The sequence below is a fragment of the Odontesthes bonariensis genome, chromosome 6, assembly GCF_027942865.1.
Source record: "Odontesthes bonariensis isolate fOdoBon6 chromosome 6, fOdoBon6.hap1, whole genome shotgun sequence".
Lineage (NCBI taxonomy): Eukaryota > Metazoa > Chordata > Actinopteri > Atheriniformes > Atherinopsidae > Odontesthes > Odontesthes bonariensis.
The window spans coordinates 8863364-8879400 of record NC_134511.1 but is presented as its reverse complement, the minus strand read 5'-3'; the positions used below and the strand labels follow the sequence as shown (position 1 = coordinate 8879400).

General features: G+C 41.8%; 1 protein-coding gene across 4 annotated transcripts in view; it reads left to right on the top strand.

The window, feature by feature from the left end:
• Positions 1–12505, top strand: part of rasgef1ba (RasGEF domain family, member 1Ba) — a 121144-nt gene extending 108639 nt beyond the window's left edge. For all 4 annotated transcript variants that reach the window (XM_075467247.1, XM_075467249.1, XM_075467248.1 and 1 more), the window contains 8 exons: positions 448–543; positions 1110–1212; positions 2953–3032; positions 4332–4427; positions 7281–7376; positions 7968–8091; positions 9329–9401; positions 11028–12505. In XM_075467247.1, coding sequence (XP_075323362.1) covers positions 448–543; positions 1110–1212; positions 2953–3032; positions 4332–4427; positions 7281–7376; positions 7968–8091; positions 9329–9401; positions 11028–11052 — 693 coding nt within the window. In that variant the 3' untranslated portion in view covers positions 11053–12505. The remainder of the gene's footprint in view (positions 1–447; positions 544–1109; positions 1213–2952; positions 3033–4331; positions 4428–7280; positions 7377–7967; positions 8092–9328; positions 9402–11027) is intronic.
• Positions 12506–16037: the final 3532 nt, after the last annotated feature.

Below are 16037 nucleotides of genomic sequence, written 5' to 3'. Positions count from 1 at the left end.
CCAACAAGCCACTTAAATAAAGGGGAACGACTGTTTGTGTGTGTGTGTGTGTGTGTGTGTGTGTGTGTGTGTGTGTGTGTGTGTGTGTGTGTGTGTGTGTGTGTGTGTGTGTGTGTGTTTGCATATTAAAACATGTCCAGTGGCGGGAAAGGCTATGTGGGGGGGAAGTGGCATAAGGCCAAAGGAATGTGTGGAATTAGATCAAGAGGAATCCCCACAAAGAACCAGCATACATAATGTGAACAGCGTTGGCCACTATTGTGCTGAGACGCAGAGGGAAGTTGAGCCTGATTGGTCCACTTAGCCAAGAATTTATTTGTATGCTCAGTGATGCATTGACTTGGAGGGAGGAAAAAGAGCAAATATCAGCTTTATTTTTCCAGTTCAGCACTATTTTTTTCTTTGCAATTAACTTCAGTGCTAATTTCAAGTCTGTTGTTGTTGCAGAACTGCTTCAGTGATCACAAGAAGGCCAGCAACCTGGAAGCGTATGTTGACTGGTTCAACAGACTCAGTTATCTAGTGGCTACAGAGATCTGCATGGTGAGTAATGAACTTTTCTCAAATGCCAAACCTCACTGCTAACAGAGGCAGAGGGATGACGAGACTGCAACTATGGATTATTTTCCTAAATTAGACATTCTTTCATTTGTGACATTTTAAAACTCAAACATGTTAAGTTTTCATACATAAAATGTTCCATTTGACAAATTGCAACCAGGTCAAATCATTCTTGGACATCTGATTGACTTTTGTTTAGTGGTAATGGTAGAAATGGTTTACTGAATTAGTTGTTTCATTAATGGGGGGAACAGACTAAACAAGTTCAAGAGTTGTATGTTCACTGGGCTTTAACAGGATGTTGAAGGTGCCAGGATCACTGGAATAAACGAACATCAGCTAAACTTTATTAAGACGGAAACCAAAATGCCCCCTAATGCACAGATTAATGTACGTAGTCCTTCTGACATAACAGCTTACCGGCCATCCTCTCTTGTGTTAACAGACTTTTCAATACCGCGAAGGATTTCCAACAAAACATGAACCAGACAGTGCAGTTAGCCCTCAGGCCTAATGCCGTTTCCTAATGCTCTCCCTTTTGTCTGCAGCCTATGAAGAAGAAGCACCGAGCTCGAGTCATCGAGTTCTTCATCGACGTGGCTCGTGAATGCTTCAACATCGGCAACTTTAACTCCCTCATGGCCATTATATGTGAGTTCTTCCTCCTTCCCTTTGAGATAAATGTGACACAGAACTACTTGTCATTTGAAATCATTCTCTCCGGGGGGGGGTTGTATTTGGATGGGGGGGTGGGGTAGTGACCTGAAATTATTTGAAAGATGAGTGGTTTGTAGGTTAATGGTTTACAGTAAAAAAAAAAAAAAATGAACAGCTAAGACATCATTAGTGCCTAATTCGAACTTGTGACCCAACACTTTGCTGATCAGTAAATCTGATCAGCTCGGTAAACAGTTTGTTGTTAAGAGAAAAATTTACATAATATTTCTGTATATTGGCTTTGAACTCTGGCTATGACATTGTCTCGGTTTATGCAGGTTTCTTCAATGTATCCTTATCCGTTCAAATCAGTAGCAGCAGGGATGGAGGCGATGCAGATAATTGTCCTGACATGATTTATAATTTGTTCAGAAGAAGCACACAGTCGCACTTTTCTCTCATGGGTAGCTGGAGGGTGCAGCCTACTGTGAAAAGTTACTATGTAGTACAATACAGCTTCCATGTGCCGGATAGACCTCAGTGGGGGACCAGCCGACTGCACATGGGGATCCCGGAGGCAGTCTGTGATTAGAGGATAAGTGTATCTGGTCACTCTCACAGGCCTCAGGGGCCGTGGAGAGTCGGAGATCTTTGTGTCCACGGCAAAGGGAGAGGAGTGGGGTGGGGGCAGCATTGGAAGAAGGCTTGGAGCGAACCAATACAAGCAGATGGTATGTACTGACCAGAGAGAGTGAGCATACAATGCAGGAGGGAGGATGGGATGGGAGGGGGTGGAGGAGAGAAGAGAAGAGGATATTTGAGTGCCAGCTGTCCTATGCCTGTGTCCCCTGAGAGTGGGACTGAGTGCCACAGGCAAATCTGTCCAAACCAGCCTCATCTCCAGGGAACTGCTGGGTTAGACATTGTATTAGAGTCGCACTTAAAGGTTGCTTCCGCCATATGTATATTGCAAAACTCGTGAAAACCAGAATGTCTACATGATTTGAGGCCAAATTAGGTGAGCTGATCCTTTAAATAAGACCAATCGAAAGAAAAGCCTCTATTATCCGCTCTCCTTTGCGTTGTTGCTTTTCTTTTTGCGCTTAAAAGGTACAAAGAGAGAGCGTGCGTCCCGGTTGGGCCACGACTATCACAGCTCACACCTGTTCTCACACGCACTGCTGACTTTGTTGTTAAGATGGACTTTCCTATGCAAGGCACGTTCAGACACTCGTCACATGCCACTGTGGTCGCACTTTGATTCAGTTCGCCGTTTAATGCGTCTCACAAGACCTGAGCTGGTTCCCGGGAGGCGAAGTGATTTCTGTTGTGGATCTGAGTTGTTTTTAAAACTCCAGGGATGTTTTTGCTTTGCTCTGCTCTGACGGCAAACCCCTTGATGCTTGAACCTGCTCCGTGCACACACACACACACATAGAAGGATTACCATTTGGGAAGCAGAGCTCTGGGTGGGGAAACGAGGCGTGTGTTAACTCCCATTGTTCCTCAGCCCTTGTGCCTCGCTGCATCAGAGGAAACGGCATAAAGAAAGAAAAGAGGAGGTAGAGGGGGGGTGTTCAAAGATGACTGCAAGGGGAGGAAGGGTGGAGGGGGATGTGCGTCTGTCTGGCAGGGTGGGGAAAATGCCATGTGTTACTGCGATGATATTTGGGTGTTTGCTCAGTTGTGTGATATCTTTCTCATTGTCTTTGTCTCATTGTGTTCGCCTTACAGCTGGGATGAACATGAGCCCGGTGTCAAGGCTGAAAAAGACCTGGAGCAAAGTCAAAACGGCCAAGTTTGACATCTTAGAGGTGAGCCCCCCTGACAGAGATTCACTGTTTCTTTCTACAACATTTGTTTTTTTTATTTTTATATTTGAGAATTCAGAGATCTAAAGCTTGAACATTTTGGTGTTATCTGCCATTAATCCTCCCACATTCGAGCAGCTCTGTTGCTTTTGTGCTCAACACTGATGACTAACCTTGTTGTGGAGGAGTTTCTTCTGTCTGTGAATTGTTGGGCTGAGTGTAGGATTAAGACAGCTGAACGTGGTCATGTAGAAAGCTGAGAGGGAGAGCAGAGGTTAGCCGTGACTCACGGAGCTCATAAATACCTGAAAATGATTTCAGTGAGTGCATTTCCCTTATTGAGCGCCAAATATTGAAATCCTAATTGCAACTTTCTGCAATTACTATACTAGCATTTGACTTCCATGTCTTGTATGTTCACATTGTTAAAAAAAAAAAAAAATTTTCAACTTCTTGAAAAAACGCATCACCTTTTCATTTTTTTTTTTGTTTTCTTATAATTTTGTTAGGCTCAATAGGAAAAGTTACAGCCTTAGATTGTTTAAGATGGTTGTTTTGCTGTCTCTTCGAGGTCAAAGCTTTGGTTTAGATCTCTGCACAGGTTTTTCCCTTAAGCTAAGTTAAGAGTAAGTCATCTTGGATGGCAGCAAACAACCAAATTTAACACTAAACTTGTTGAACTGATGACTCCATGGTGGTGGAGGCAGGTGCAGGAGAGAAGGGGAATCCTGCAGCCAGCAAGCCCCACGTGTTTAGAGACAAATCCCCTAACACTCCCGTCCTCCACGGTGAAAACTGCATGCTGCAGGGAGAAGGTTCATTGAGCCCAACAGGCTGTCGGTCGGCTCTTTGGAAATACGAGATCTGACAAGTTACTGCGACTCAGAGACACCTGAAAGGTGTTCAAAAACTCCAGTTCTTTAGGTCTCTGTCATGTCTCACCAGAGACCATTGTGTGTTTTTTCTCCAACAGTGGGTTTCCTTTTTTCAGTCAGACACCTTCTTTTGGATTTTCTTCCACCTTTCTGTTTAATTCCTTTAAGCCTCACAGAGCTCAATACTGAACTCTGTCAGACGTTGCTGCAAGTTTGTTTCTCAGTCTGCTTGGAGTCAGACTCAATACATCTCATGATGTTCGCTCTCTATGAGATTAAGACTCAGGCTTATGCAACAACACTGTTAGTTATTAGGCTGTGACTGCTTAAGATATTACAGTAAATAATGAAAAATGCCATTTTAAACAAAAAAACAAACAGAAGTTAGATGGTTCCCAAAGTAACACTGGCCCCTCTGTCTTCACAGCACCAGATGGATCCTTCCAGCAACTTCTATAACTACAGAACTGCGCTGCGAGGAGCCACACAGCGCTCAATCACCGCCAACAGCAGCAGAGAGAAGGTGAGGCCTTAACTCAGGGACTCTTTACAATAATGTCACCACATTTGGAAGGGGTTCTGTGTAGATGATTGTCTTTTCTGATATTTGGAATTCTAGTAAACCGCTATCACACATGGAGAAACTGGGTCAAGTTTGAGGCAAAACCCGAGTTAACGCTTGTCAAATGAGGTTAATGTACTCCTCTGCCAAAAAGTCAACTAACACAAGCTTGTTTTTAAAATTGTTATAATGTGCTCTCCAGATTTCAGTTTACATCGCCCACATTTGGCTTCTGCTCTGTCTGAGTCATTCATACAGAATAATCGGGGGTTTGTGTCTACTTAAAACAGCTTGAGAGCTGCTAAAGTCTTCTGACCACTGGACTCCTGAACAGTGTTGTGGTGGCACGTGTTGCTGCTGGAACACTTTAAGCTTATTACTGTTACGTAAAAAGTCTAGATGGTTATCTCACTGCCTTTATTTTCTATGTACCGAGACGTCAAACTCGAGGAAATGCTTTGGGAGGAAAAAAAGCAAAGCGGAGCAAGTGTCACTTGCTGTTTCTTGTTGTGGTCTGCACGCTGTGTTCCCATCGTGTTTACACCATCAGCAGCATGTACTGAGGACTCGGACAGGGGCGGAGGTTGCATAACACAGCAGCTCAGAGTGGTTACAGAGACTGAGCTGTGTGTGTGAGTCGAGATGCGAGGAGGGTCCCAGTTTCCTTCTCATCAAACATATTTAGAGAAAAAAGAAAACATGGCTGCCCGCCAGATCACATTGTGTTCTCTGCTGCTTGTTGTGTTGCCCGCCCGGACCGAATGTGACCCGCCCCGGAGCCCGTGGTCAGCCTCTCCTCGCGTCATCACATGTTGAAGTAGTAGGTTTGTTTCTAACGGAGACGGGGTGTTCTATCTCTCTCTGTGGCTCCCTGGGGTTTATCGAGGATGCTTTTTTTGAATATATGCAAACATTGCAGCACAAGAGGTCGGGGTCATAAAATGGAAAGTTCTCAAGAAGTCTGGTATGTTCTTGCTTGTGACCTCTCCTTTTAGGGAGGGGTGGGGGTTTGTTTATGGCCTTCAGGCACCCACAGCGCTGCCGACTTTGTTGGAGTATCAATAAAGCCAACGGTCAGGCTTCATTTCAGCCGAGGGTTTATGCTTCGCTGTGAGAACAGAAAGATTTAAACCATCCAACACTTATTTCTGTGTTGAGTCTTTTGTTTGAAATTACATTTGAACAAAATGCCAAAGAGCTGATCTAAAACAGACTTGGTAGATCTAATGTTTGGTTGTGTAGCAACTGTTCTCTAAAAGGAATGTTGAGTTTATTCCAGCTTTAATCTAATTAAATGGCTTATTCTGCTTCTAATACACGTTTTAGAATCAGATGTGGACGATAATTTTAAGATTTCAGATCGCATAGATCTTATACTGGAAGGATTATAGAAAGAGATATCAGTATTGATTGTAAAGTTTTCTTGTGAGGCACTTACCAAACCAACAATTTAAAAGAATAAAAGTGCTTTACAAAAGGCAAACCTACACGTTGCCTAATTCCTGGGAATTATGGCGGCTTTTAATTTATTTCATTTTCAGTTATTTATTGGCCAATTTCAGTCTTCAATTTTGACTCAGACTTGGAAAAATTTCTTATATTAACCATGTTAAATGTCCTCTGAATCTGACCGCCGTCCAATCTCAAAATAAAAGCGTATGAATTTAATCAGCTTCAGCTCCCACATCCTTTGTTACAGCATCAGTTTTTTGTTACAGACCCAGCCCTCTTTTGACTCCAGACCCTCAGCACACTTTGTGCCCAGCTGTGAAAACCACTTCCTTTCTGCTCCTGCAGTACCTCTCAGTCCCTCTGTAAACGGGACGTGTATGTGGACGGGTGTGCATGCGTGACAGCAGTCCTCAGAGCACACAAGCAGGCCCCTGTAAACATCATCCTGGCCCTGCAGACTTCTCACCGTACATTATGTTCAGACTTATTTTTGACCTATTTTTGTTGAATGTTTCTGAGGTACAGTTGTACACAAGCAAGCTCACACATCACGTCAAGAGCAGATAGAAAGGAGATGGAATCACTGGCTTGGCAAAACAATCTTGTGGAAAGAAAACAAAAGATGGGTGTGGTTTATTCAAACAGTCCGAATGGCTTTGGCCAAGTAATACACAAAGACGGAGTGCTCCGTCTGCTGCTTTTCCTTTGGTGTCTCTTTTAAAAGCATCGGCATCATGAATGTTTGATGGCTGGGGATGTGTCAGGACTGTCAGAAAAGAGGTGACACACTGAATTTTTTAGGTCACTGTGCCAGTTTTCTGCAGCCCTGAATAGGGAAATAACTGTCGGGTGTTTATCAGCCATGGCAACAGCAACTGATAAATGCAACCGTTCAGCTGGTCACCTGATGGTTGCTGTTCTGCCCAAGAAAACAAACCTCGGCAACGTAAAACCTACTAATATTTGAACAGAGTCTGCTGATTAATCCTCAACAATAACGCCAGTGTTAGCAGCTAGTCTTGCAGTGATCTAAATTATTGTTAGATGTAGGTGATGAATTATTTAAGGGACTTCTCTCTGGAAAATGAACTATTTACTCCAGCCTGACATCTCCATTGTTGGGTTGAGGAATTAACCGTTATGCGTGTTGATACCTACACACACGGAGTTTCTCTTAAAGCTGTGATCAGAACGGAGTTGGGTCTGTTTTCCTAGAAATCAAATGAAAACAAAAGCCCCTCTTTGTCAAATTTCATCCTATTGCATGGATGTTTGGGGATTTCCATGTGACTCACAGGTGTGAGAGTTTCTACAAACATCTTCTGTGAAATTTAATCCTTTTCTCTTTCTGTTGTCTTCCAGATTGTCATCCCCTTTTTCAGCCTGCTCATTAAAGATATCTACTTCCTGAACGAGGGATGTGCCAACAGGCTGCAAAGCGGGCATATCAACTTTGAGGTAAACTGAATTTTAAAATCCCCCAAAGGGAGTTTCCACAGCAACTGATTTCACCAGCGTTTCAGTTTTTTTTTGTGTGTGTGTTTTTTTTCCCCAGACAGCTGACTTGATATGTCACAAAGTATCACAGTATTTACTACACATGGCAACAACTGTGGTGCTATTTATGACAACTTCCTTAAAGAATGTTAGGTAATAGGGAAGTAAGACTTGACCGCGTAAAGTTCAGCTCTGTTTCCGTGGAACAACCATGACCAACGACCATTTCCACTTGTATTTGGTCACGCAGCTATGATGAATCAGTCACTATTTAAAGGATTCACACTATTCTGTGCTCTTTTCTGTCCTTCCCTTTTATGACATTTTTACACCATATTCGAACACATTAACACCTCAGAGCAGCTGACTATAACCACACTGTGGCACTTCAGGTCACTGGTCTGTTCAGTGGAACCCTTAAAGATTGTGTGCCACGTTTAAAGTCAGTGTGGTTGTGCTTAAAATGTAAAAATCTGAAGCTTAAAATGTGTCCTGAAGGCTTTCAAACATGTAGACTACCGAATGTTAATCTGTAGTGTCACTGTGTTTCAGAAATTCTGGGAACTCGCCAAACAAGTGAGTGATTTCATGACCTGGAAGCAAGTGGAGTGTCCGTTTGAGAAGGATCGCAAGATCCTGCAGTACCTGCTGACTGCTCCAGTCTTCACTGAGGATGGTGAGTTTATTAATGAATGAGTTATAAAAGACCATTGTTAAGCTGGCTAGCAAATCCTCCATGTTTCCTAACTGTATACAGAAAACAAAGGCAGCATCCAGTTTCCAAATGAAACCAGAGCTCAGGTGCCTTAAGCCTGTATTCTGTTTAACAGCCACCAGGGGGCAGGTCCTTCTCACTTGATTTTTAGAGCTCAGTGACTTTTTTAATGAGTTTGTAGTTTCATGCTGTACTTAATAAAGCGTGATGGCCCCAATGTGAGTGCAGAATCCAATGAGAAATGTCCCTTTGGCTTTAATACACTCTCTCTGCATGTTTCCAGCCTTTACGCTAAGCTAGGCTCTGCTAATGAGCAAATAATGTTACATCCCAAAAGTTGAGCTCTCCTATTAGGATTAAGGCTGTAAAGATAGAAGTGAACTGACAAAAAGAAGCATTAAGGTGAAATGACACGGTCGTCAACATTAAGTACTTAAACATTAAGTACTCATCTAATTCTATTTAAAATTTCATTTTAGTTTAAGCCATTATTTGTCTCAATTATAAATGAAAACTACACAGATACACTAATTTATTTCAACTTAGTTAAGAAGTCTTGTTCTTTTGAATGCTGCATAATCAAAATGGGTTATTATGATCAGTTTTAGCTGAATTAATGAACACAATGGTTCATAAATGCAGAAAATGAATCTAGAAACAATGTTTCATTGTCCTTGGATTTAAAAAAAATCACTGTTTACCAAAGACAAAAGAGGGACTTTCTTTTCCTGCCAAGCCGGCACACCTAGTTATCACCTCCCATACCGGAGTAGCGCTGATAGATTCTGCCTCCTTTAATCCACATCAAAGTCGTGCGTCACCAGCTCCAGCTCTTATCGTGGTCTTATCCAGGAGAGACACAGAGGTCTGTGAAATCCTCCTGACATATCTGCTGTGGGTGCATCATTCCCGTTTCAGAAAAAAAAACACAAAATCATTGCAGAAGTAGGAGAACACAGGGGCTTTATGGCTTTCAATCCCAGCTTTGCTGCGTTTTCACTGACCAGACAGACCCAAAGCGATGTAGGTCACGCTGAGATACAGACTTCTCACGCTATTCTGTGATTCCATCAAATGCAAACACAGGCTCACATCATCCCAGGTAGAATGGAGCTAACATGAGTCGCAGTCCTGGATACGAAATGAAAATCCTTAGAAAAGATAAGCTAATGATGTTTCTTTGATTTCCCGGTTGCAGCGTTATGTCTGGCATCGTACGACAGCGAAGGTCCTGAGAACAACATGGAGAAAGACAGATGGAAGTCTCTGAGGTGTGTATGACCCCCCCCCCCTCTTCTTCATCTCACTCTTTTTAAACACACTCGCCCTCGGGGACTTCAAGTCTTTCAATCACGGCTGTCACTGCGCTCCCCGTCCTGTTTCCCTGCTGACCAGGCGGGCCCAGAGGCATGTGGGTCGCACAGCGACGCTAACCTCACTCCATTCAATAAATGCATGGAACACACGCTGGCTCCCATCACTCTTCTCACCCATGCTATCACTTCGGTAAACATGTGCAAAGGACATCAGTCACTTTCACACAATAACACCGCACTCGCCTGTCTCATAGCGCTTTGGGGGAGTGTGTACGCACGTTGATGGCAGGAAATCGCCCTTTTTAAGGGTGTTTTTAATTCGCTGAGGGAGGCATGGAGAGCTGACGGGAGTATTTCCTCTTACTTCAGCATCTGACGCTGATGAAATTTAATTGACACAAAATGAATGCGTTTTTTTTCCCCTTGCGCTTAGTGTTTCTGTCCCCAGTGGCTAGAACAGTTAATGTAGCTTTAAAACTCATTTACAGATATTAACATAAATGTTACAGTCGGTGAAAATGTTGCTCCTGGAGGATGTTTTCCAAAAGATTAGACTTCAGATTGTAGACACAGAATATTCTGATTAATTCAGTCATAAACATATGAAGAAAGATTCAAGCCGAGTTTCCTCGACTGCGTCTTGGTTCACAGAACAGATTGCAAGGTGTCTCTCTAAAAGGTGGCTAAAAAGGAGAAAACACAACCAGTAGATATTAAATGGGAACTCATCATTCAAAGCTGATCCCACACACGCTTAGCATGAATCAGATGTGCTGGCAGGGGTCAGAGGTAAGAGCAGGTTTTGGGATCCACAGCTTTGTGAGTGTTGGGTTAAGCACTGCCAGAGTGAATCCACTCACTCTGAATCTGTGTGTGTCCCGTTTCCTGATAGCCTGCCAGCGCTCTCTGCATTCCCCGGAGCTTCGCCTCCGCTGTGCCACGATCTGTCACTTTTCTCCAGCCGAGCTGCGTCAGCAGAACACGCTGCTCTGCTGGGAGAGACGGTCTCGGCACACAAACACTCTCTCTCTAGTAATCCACCACAGACAGACTCTTGCTCTGAGTCATTCTGCTTCTGTTTATAACTGAAAACTTACACCAAATACGACCGAAATCTGTTACTATTAAATATCTGTGCTGCGGGGTTCTCGAAGAGCAGCTGTTCGGGATCATTTGCTCTGGAGACCCATTTTATGGGACAGCAAACAAGGCTTCAAACATCGTGCATGTTTCCCACAGCAAAGTGTACTGCAGGCCAGTTTTGAAGCTGCATTCTACAGTTTTTAGTCATTGCAGAACTGTACATATGAACAATATCCACCTTAAGTCTGCAACGAAAGGCAGTTGTGTAAAATCTTTGAATTTTGTTCCTGATTCGATTTGGAAAACAATTGGTACATCAGTTGTGGCCGAACTCGGGGGTTGAACCTCAAGTTGTTTTGAAATTGAAATTTGAACACTTCCTCACCAACTTCTTGCACCACACCTTTCTCATGCAATGGAAAAAAAAAAAAAAAAGTAGTTGTTGTTGTTGCGCCCCATCCTCAGATGCTTACAGCGCTCTCTGTTTTCTCTCTGTAGGTCTACTCTGCTAAGCAGGGTCTAAATCTTTGGATGAAACCAGAATGAAGACAAACCCAACAGGCGAGTCTTGCCCAGTCGACGCCCCTGTTGTCCGAGTGAAGTATCCCCATGTTGGAAGGGAAACGACAATCTCTACTTTGGCTGGCGGGGACCTTTTATGCTCTCCTCCCCAGCTTCAGATTTCTATTGAGCTCTGTTTTTCCTTACCCTCTTGCTCTTTGTGCTGTATATTTTAGGACAGCTGTTTTTCCATCTCTTTGTATGACTTTTTAGTCTTCTTCTTAAAGACACACTACAAAACCTTCACAGCAAAAAGGAGGTTCGCCTTCCTCGTTCAAAGCGTTTCACCCGGGTAAATGGTCTGTGTTAACTTTAACACTCCCTTTTGTTTCACTGAACTAACTACAATGTTAGCTGCTGGATGGCTAATGCAAGAGAAACGCTCCTCACTCTGGTTCCACATGCCAGCATTCTCCGTATGGAGAAGCCAAACCTTAACCCGCAACACTGTACATCAGTAAGCTAGCCATTATTTGTAGTGTGTCACTTTATTTAGTTCCATTCAGAGTACCTTTCACTTCCTGTGTCTGATGGTTTTGTTGTGATGTGTGTAAAAGAAAATGCACTGGTTGCATTTTTTTTTAAAAATGACATGTTTGTGTTTCAAGTTTTGAGGTTTTTGTTGTTTTTTTTCCTGAAGCAGGAAGCATTACTTATTTAAATCTTTGACATACAAGGTCCCAATGTGCTCTAAAATACAGCATCGGTAGGCTTCAGCCAACGTGTATTTTCATATGGTTGAATGGCACCTGGCAGTGTGATTTAAGGCTGTTGGATCATTTGGAGCATACTGAGGCCTTTTATCAGTGGGAGCTGTGTTGCTCCTGATTCTTGGCGTTAAAGTGGCTCTCTGCTGCTGAGAATACAGACCAGGGTAGAAAATGCCGTGGTTGTTCTGCCCCCTGGTGGCCTGTGCAGAAAAGTGAATTAATTTTGTGTATTTTCAATAATGAGAGGATTTCTGTTTAAACCGCTCAAAGGTTGATATTGTTTATTTTTCACATTAGATCCTCCTGTTTGTTTTTATTTATAAATGTGTAGTCACATTATCTCATCATGTCTATATTTACTGTTATTTTGTTATTTAATTTTTGTACTAGGTACATAACATGCTTAAATATGAGTAGTCCTCAGATTTTTCGTTTTCATTTTTACGTGAGTTTGTATGAGACGCTTACTTTTCAAGGTACTAGCTCAGAGTATGAAGTTAAGTATTTTTGACTGAGGTCAGCTTTGCCTTGACTGCTTCTCCCTCAAAGCAGAGGGCTGTTGTGGTTTAACGTCTACATACTGTATGTTTCTTTTTCCCCTTCCTGTGTTTTTGTATTTGGACAGTCAAAAATGGAATAGAGAAACCGTTTATAAACTATTTAGTTGTGTTGAAAAGAAAACGTTAATAAAATGTTTCAAATTCTCTTGTTTCGTTCAATCTTTTGGGCTTTATTTGCCTTTGGAACCCTCCTCATCCACTGACTTGAGTGTCATCACAGGACCTGGGAACTGTGGTATCACAGCCTCTGTACATAACAAAAGTCAATGTTCTTCAAAACAAAAAAACTCTAAATATTAACTGTTAGATGTACAAATTTGGTAAATATTTTTGTAAATTCTTGTGGCACATGCTTCAGATCAAATTGGACTTAAGTGAAACATTAAAATATCTACAAACACTGTCATGCTTTACAAGTAAAGTTCAACTCTCTAAATGACTTGAATATGGCTCAGAAATGTTTGTGGGTGTTAATGGCAGCTACTAAATTAAAAGTACTCATGTTATTTATACCACATGAAGAGTGCTGGTAATCTATTTTCAGTTAACCTGATGGCCAGAAAAGTTTAGCTCCATCATGCATACATTTTTGGCTCAACAACAGCATCAACTTATCAGAATGGAAGGCAAACCGACTGTAACATTGGCTTTAGTGAGTTGTGGCTTTTCAATCAAATGCTGTATGAAAAACTGAAAGAGCAACATAAACCTGTCAAGGTAGCAGTGAATGAGCGCTGCATGTGGTGAAAAGTTAAATCGGCACCTCTGGTTCTGTTCTTTAGCAAGAAGGAGAGAAGAGGAGTGCAGAGCTGACAGGTGAGACCCCAAAAGCACTGGAGAAGTGAATGAGACAGGAAGAGGATGCAAAGAGGTAACGGTTCTAAAGTATCCCCTGTCAGGCAATACAAGCAGACTGGTATTGTGTCAAAATGAACTTGTACAGTCTACCAGATGACTTCATAGAGGCTTGATTTTGTTCCTGAACTGCTGCTGAAAATGACATTTGATCTATTCCCATTTCATCAAATATAAAATAGTATTTTCGCAGAAACTGGTGATTCCCAAAGATCTACTAAAATGAAAACTTGGCATGTCTTAGTATAGTGTGCAGTGTGTATGCGTTAAAAAAAAAAATAGGAAAAAAGTCGGACCTCAACTTTATTGAAGCAGTGTGGGATCATCCTGACAGAGAACGGAAAAAAAAGGCAGCCGACATCCAAAGAAGAGCTTTGAGATGTCCTTCAAGAAGCCTGGAGAACAATTCCTGAAGACTCCTTGAAGAAATGACAGAAAGCTCCTCTGAGAGGGTTCAGGCTGTGTTGGAGAATAAAAGTGCTCATAATAAATTGACTTTCAAGCTTGTTAGAATTGTACACTCTGTTTTTGATTTCAGTGAATCCCTACATTTATTTCCTGTTTTCCTGGCCATATATATAAAGAAATGAGGAGTGGCTCAGAATTTTCAGTTTCAGAATTTTCCACTAATGATGGAGTTGTGGCACGAAGGCAGAGGAAAAAAAATATACACATTTGGCTCCACTCAGTGTCCAAATAAAGTAAGTGCAAGTCAGCAATCACTGGTGAACTCAAGGGCACCTGTGGCCTGAAAATACATGAAGATAGGAGGTAATGACGACATTAGGTGAACAATGTTTTTTAAGAATTACGATTTAGTCAAAAACAGGTTTCATTTACACACTAAAATTCCCTCTGATTTCCTTCCATCATTTAATGATAGTCTTCACTGTAGAGAGAGAAATATGCAAATTCCTTCCAATCTTTCTTTGAAGAACATTGTTTTTATTACATTTCTATGATTCTCAAATACAGTTGTAGACAAACCGGTAATCTTTTGCCCATCTTTGTGTCTCCACCTTTCATAGATACTACTTTTGTACCCAATCAGAATTACAATCATCCACAGACATCACATATGTTTTGTACCTTGCTACTTGACCTACATTCCTCCTGTCCCAACTTATTTTGGAGTTTGCCGCAGGTCTGAAATTAGATTGAAAAAGGTCAAAAGTCTGATCTGACAAATATTGAATTTGGATCAAAAAAGTATTTCTGTTATTGCCATCAAGAACTATCAGAAAAACTTGTCACTTAAACGATTAATATCATTAAGATGCTGCTGTACTAGAATATATCGGTTAGCAGTGACCCTTAGAAAACATGGCATCACATTATAATAAATAAATCCTTCTAAATTTCTCAAGCAAATGTGCCACTAAGTAGGTACCTTCCTGTGGCTTATTTACAACTTGGGTCATTTATTCTAAGCATTTTATAATCTTAAATGTTACATTCTGGTGAATCCCTGAGCAGTTTTACATTTGACTTTGGTCTAGCATGAAAATTTCAAAGATTCCAGCTGTTTGGATCAGGTCTAAAGCCCGGAACATACAGCTGTTCTTGGTGTCACTATGAAGGCTGAGGACACGCTCTGCTGGAGTGCCTTTGAGCAAGTGAACTAAGCATTTTCAGTCACTAGGAGAAGGCATATATAGCTCAGTTTGCCGATTGAAAATGTGTCCTCAGATGATCTGGAAGCCTCTCGGATGCAGACTGGACTCTGTGGCCTGGATTATTATTTTGCTGGGGTCAGAAGTGCAGCACATGACACGAGTCAGCTTTGGCCACCTGCTGATGTCATTCTTTGCTGTCAATGAAATATGCTGCAGGCCAGGCTGCTCATCACAGCCAAACAGACTGGGAAAACATTTATCATTGACGCACGTGAAGGACTAATAACTAAAGTGCAACCTCATCGAGACCAAGAGGAGACAAGTACAAGAGTTGATATGGTGGTACAATTTGTTTCCCTGATTTTCTTTCTTTACAGATGCAGTGATGAATATGGTTACATCACCAAAGGATCATCAACCAAATTTCCAGCTCCATGAAGCCTTTCAGGATCTTCCAGACTGACGCATTCCTGCTTTTGCCTCCTCCTCTCCTCTCTCTTCAACATCTCACCCCCATCTTCAGCAGCAGACAGCTGTTTTGTTTAGAAAGCGGATTATTTAGCAACTGATACCAGAACGTTATCCCACAGAAGTAGCTGCAGATGTGCCCAAGAGAGGCAATAGGTTAAGTTGTTTTTAAAATATGTTAATTTCTATAATTCAAATACACCTTGTTTGCAGTTTTTTTTAATCTTATTTTGTTAATTCGTTTTTGTTGCACACAAGGTGAGAGCATCACAGAATCAGTCCAGCAGACCAATTCTTAATTTTTCTTAAGACTTGACTCATTTAGATGAGTTTTTTTTTTTTGGAAGATCTCAATATTTTTGCCATGTTTCAATATAATTTTTGGAATTGTGTGCAGAAACAGCCATAAAATAGCAAATAAGTAGCCCGTCTCTCGCTCTTTAGCAATCCTCCTGCCTTATGAAGCACACCACGCTACTGTTTTGTTTATCTTATTATTCATATATTTTTAAAATGTGGAAATCAGGAGATCTTGTAACACAGGGAAGCATCAGAGGGGAGAAAAAACAATCAAAAATCAACAGTGCCGGGAGCAGACTGGACAAAGCCTTGGTCCGAGCTGTCAAACCCAAACAATGTAAAAATTGGAGCATTAACAATAACTGTTAGAAGCAGCAGTGGGAGGTGGGCAGACACGGCTGTTGAGAATTGTGCATTTTTACTCACAGGTTGAGACTT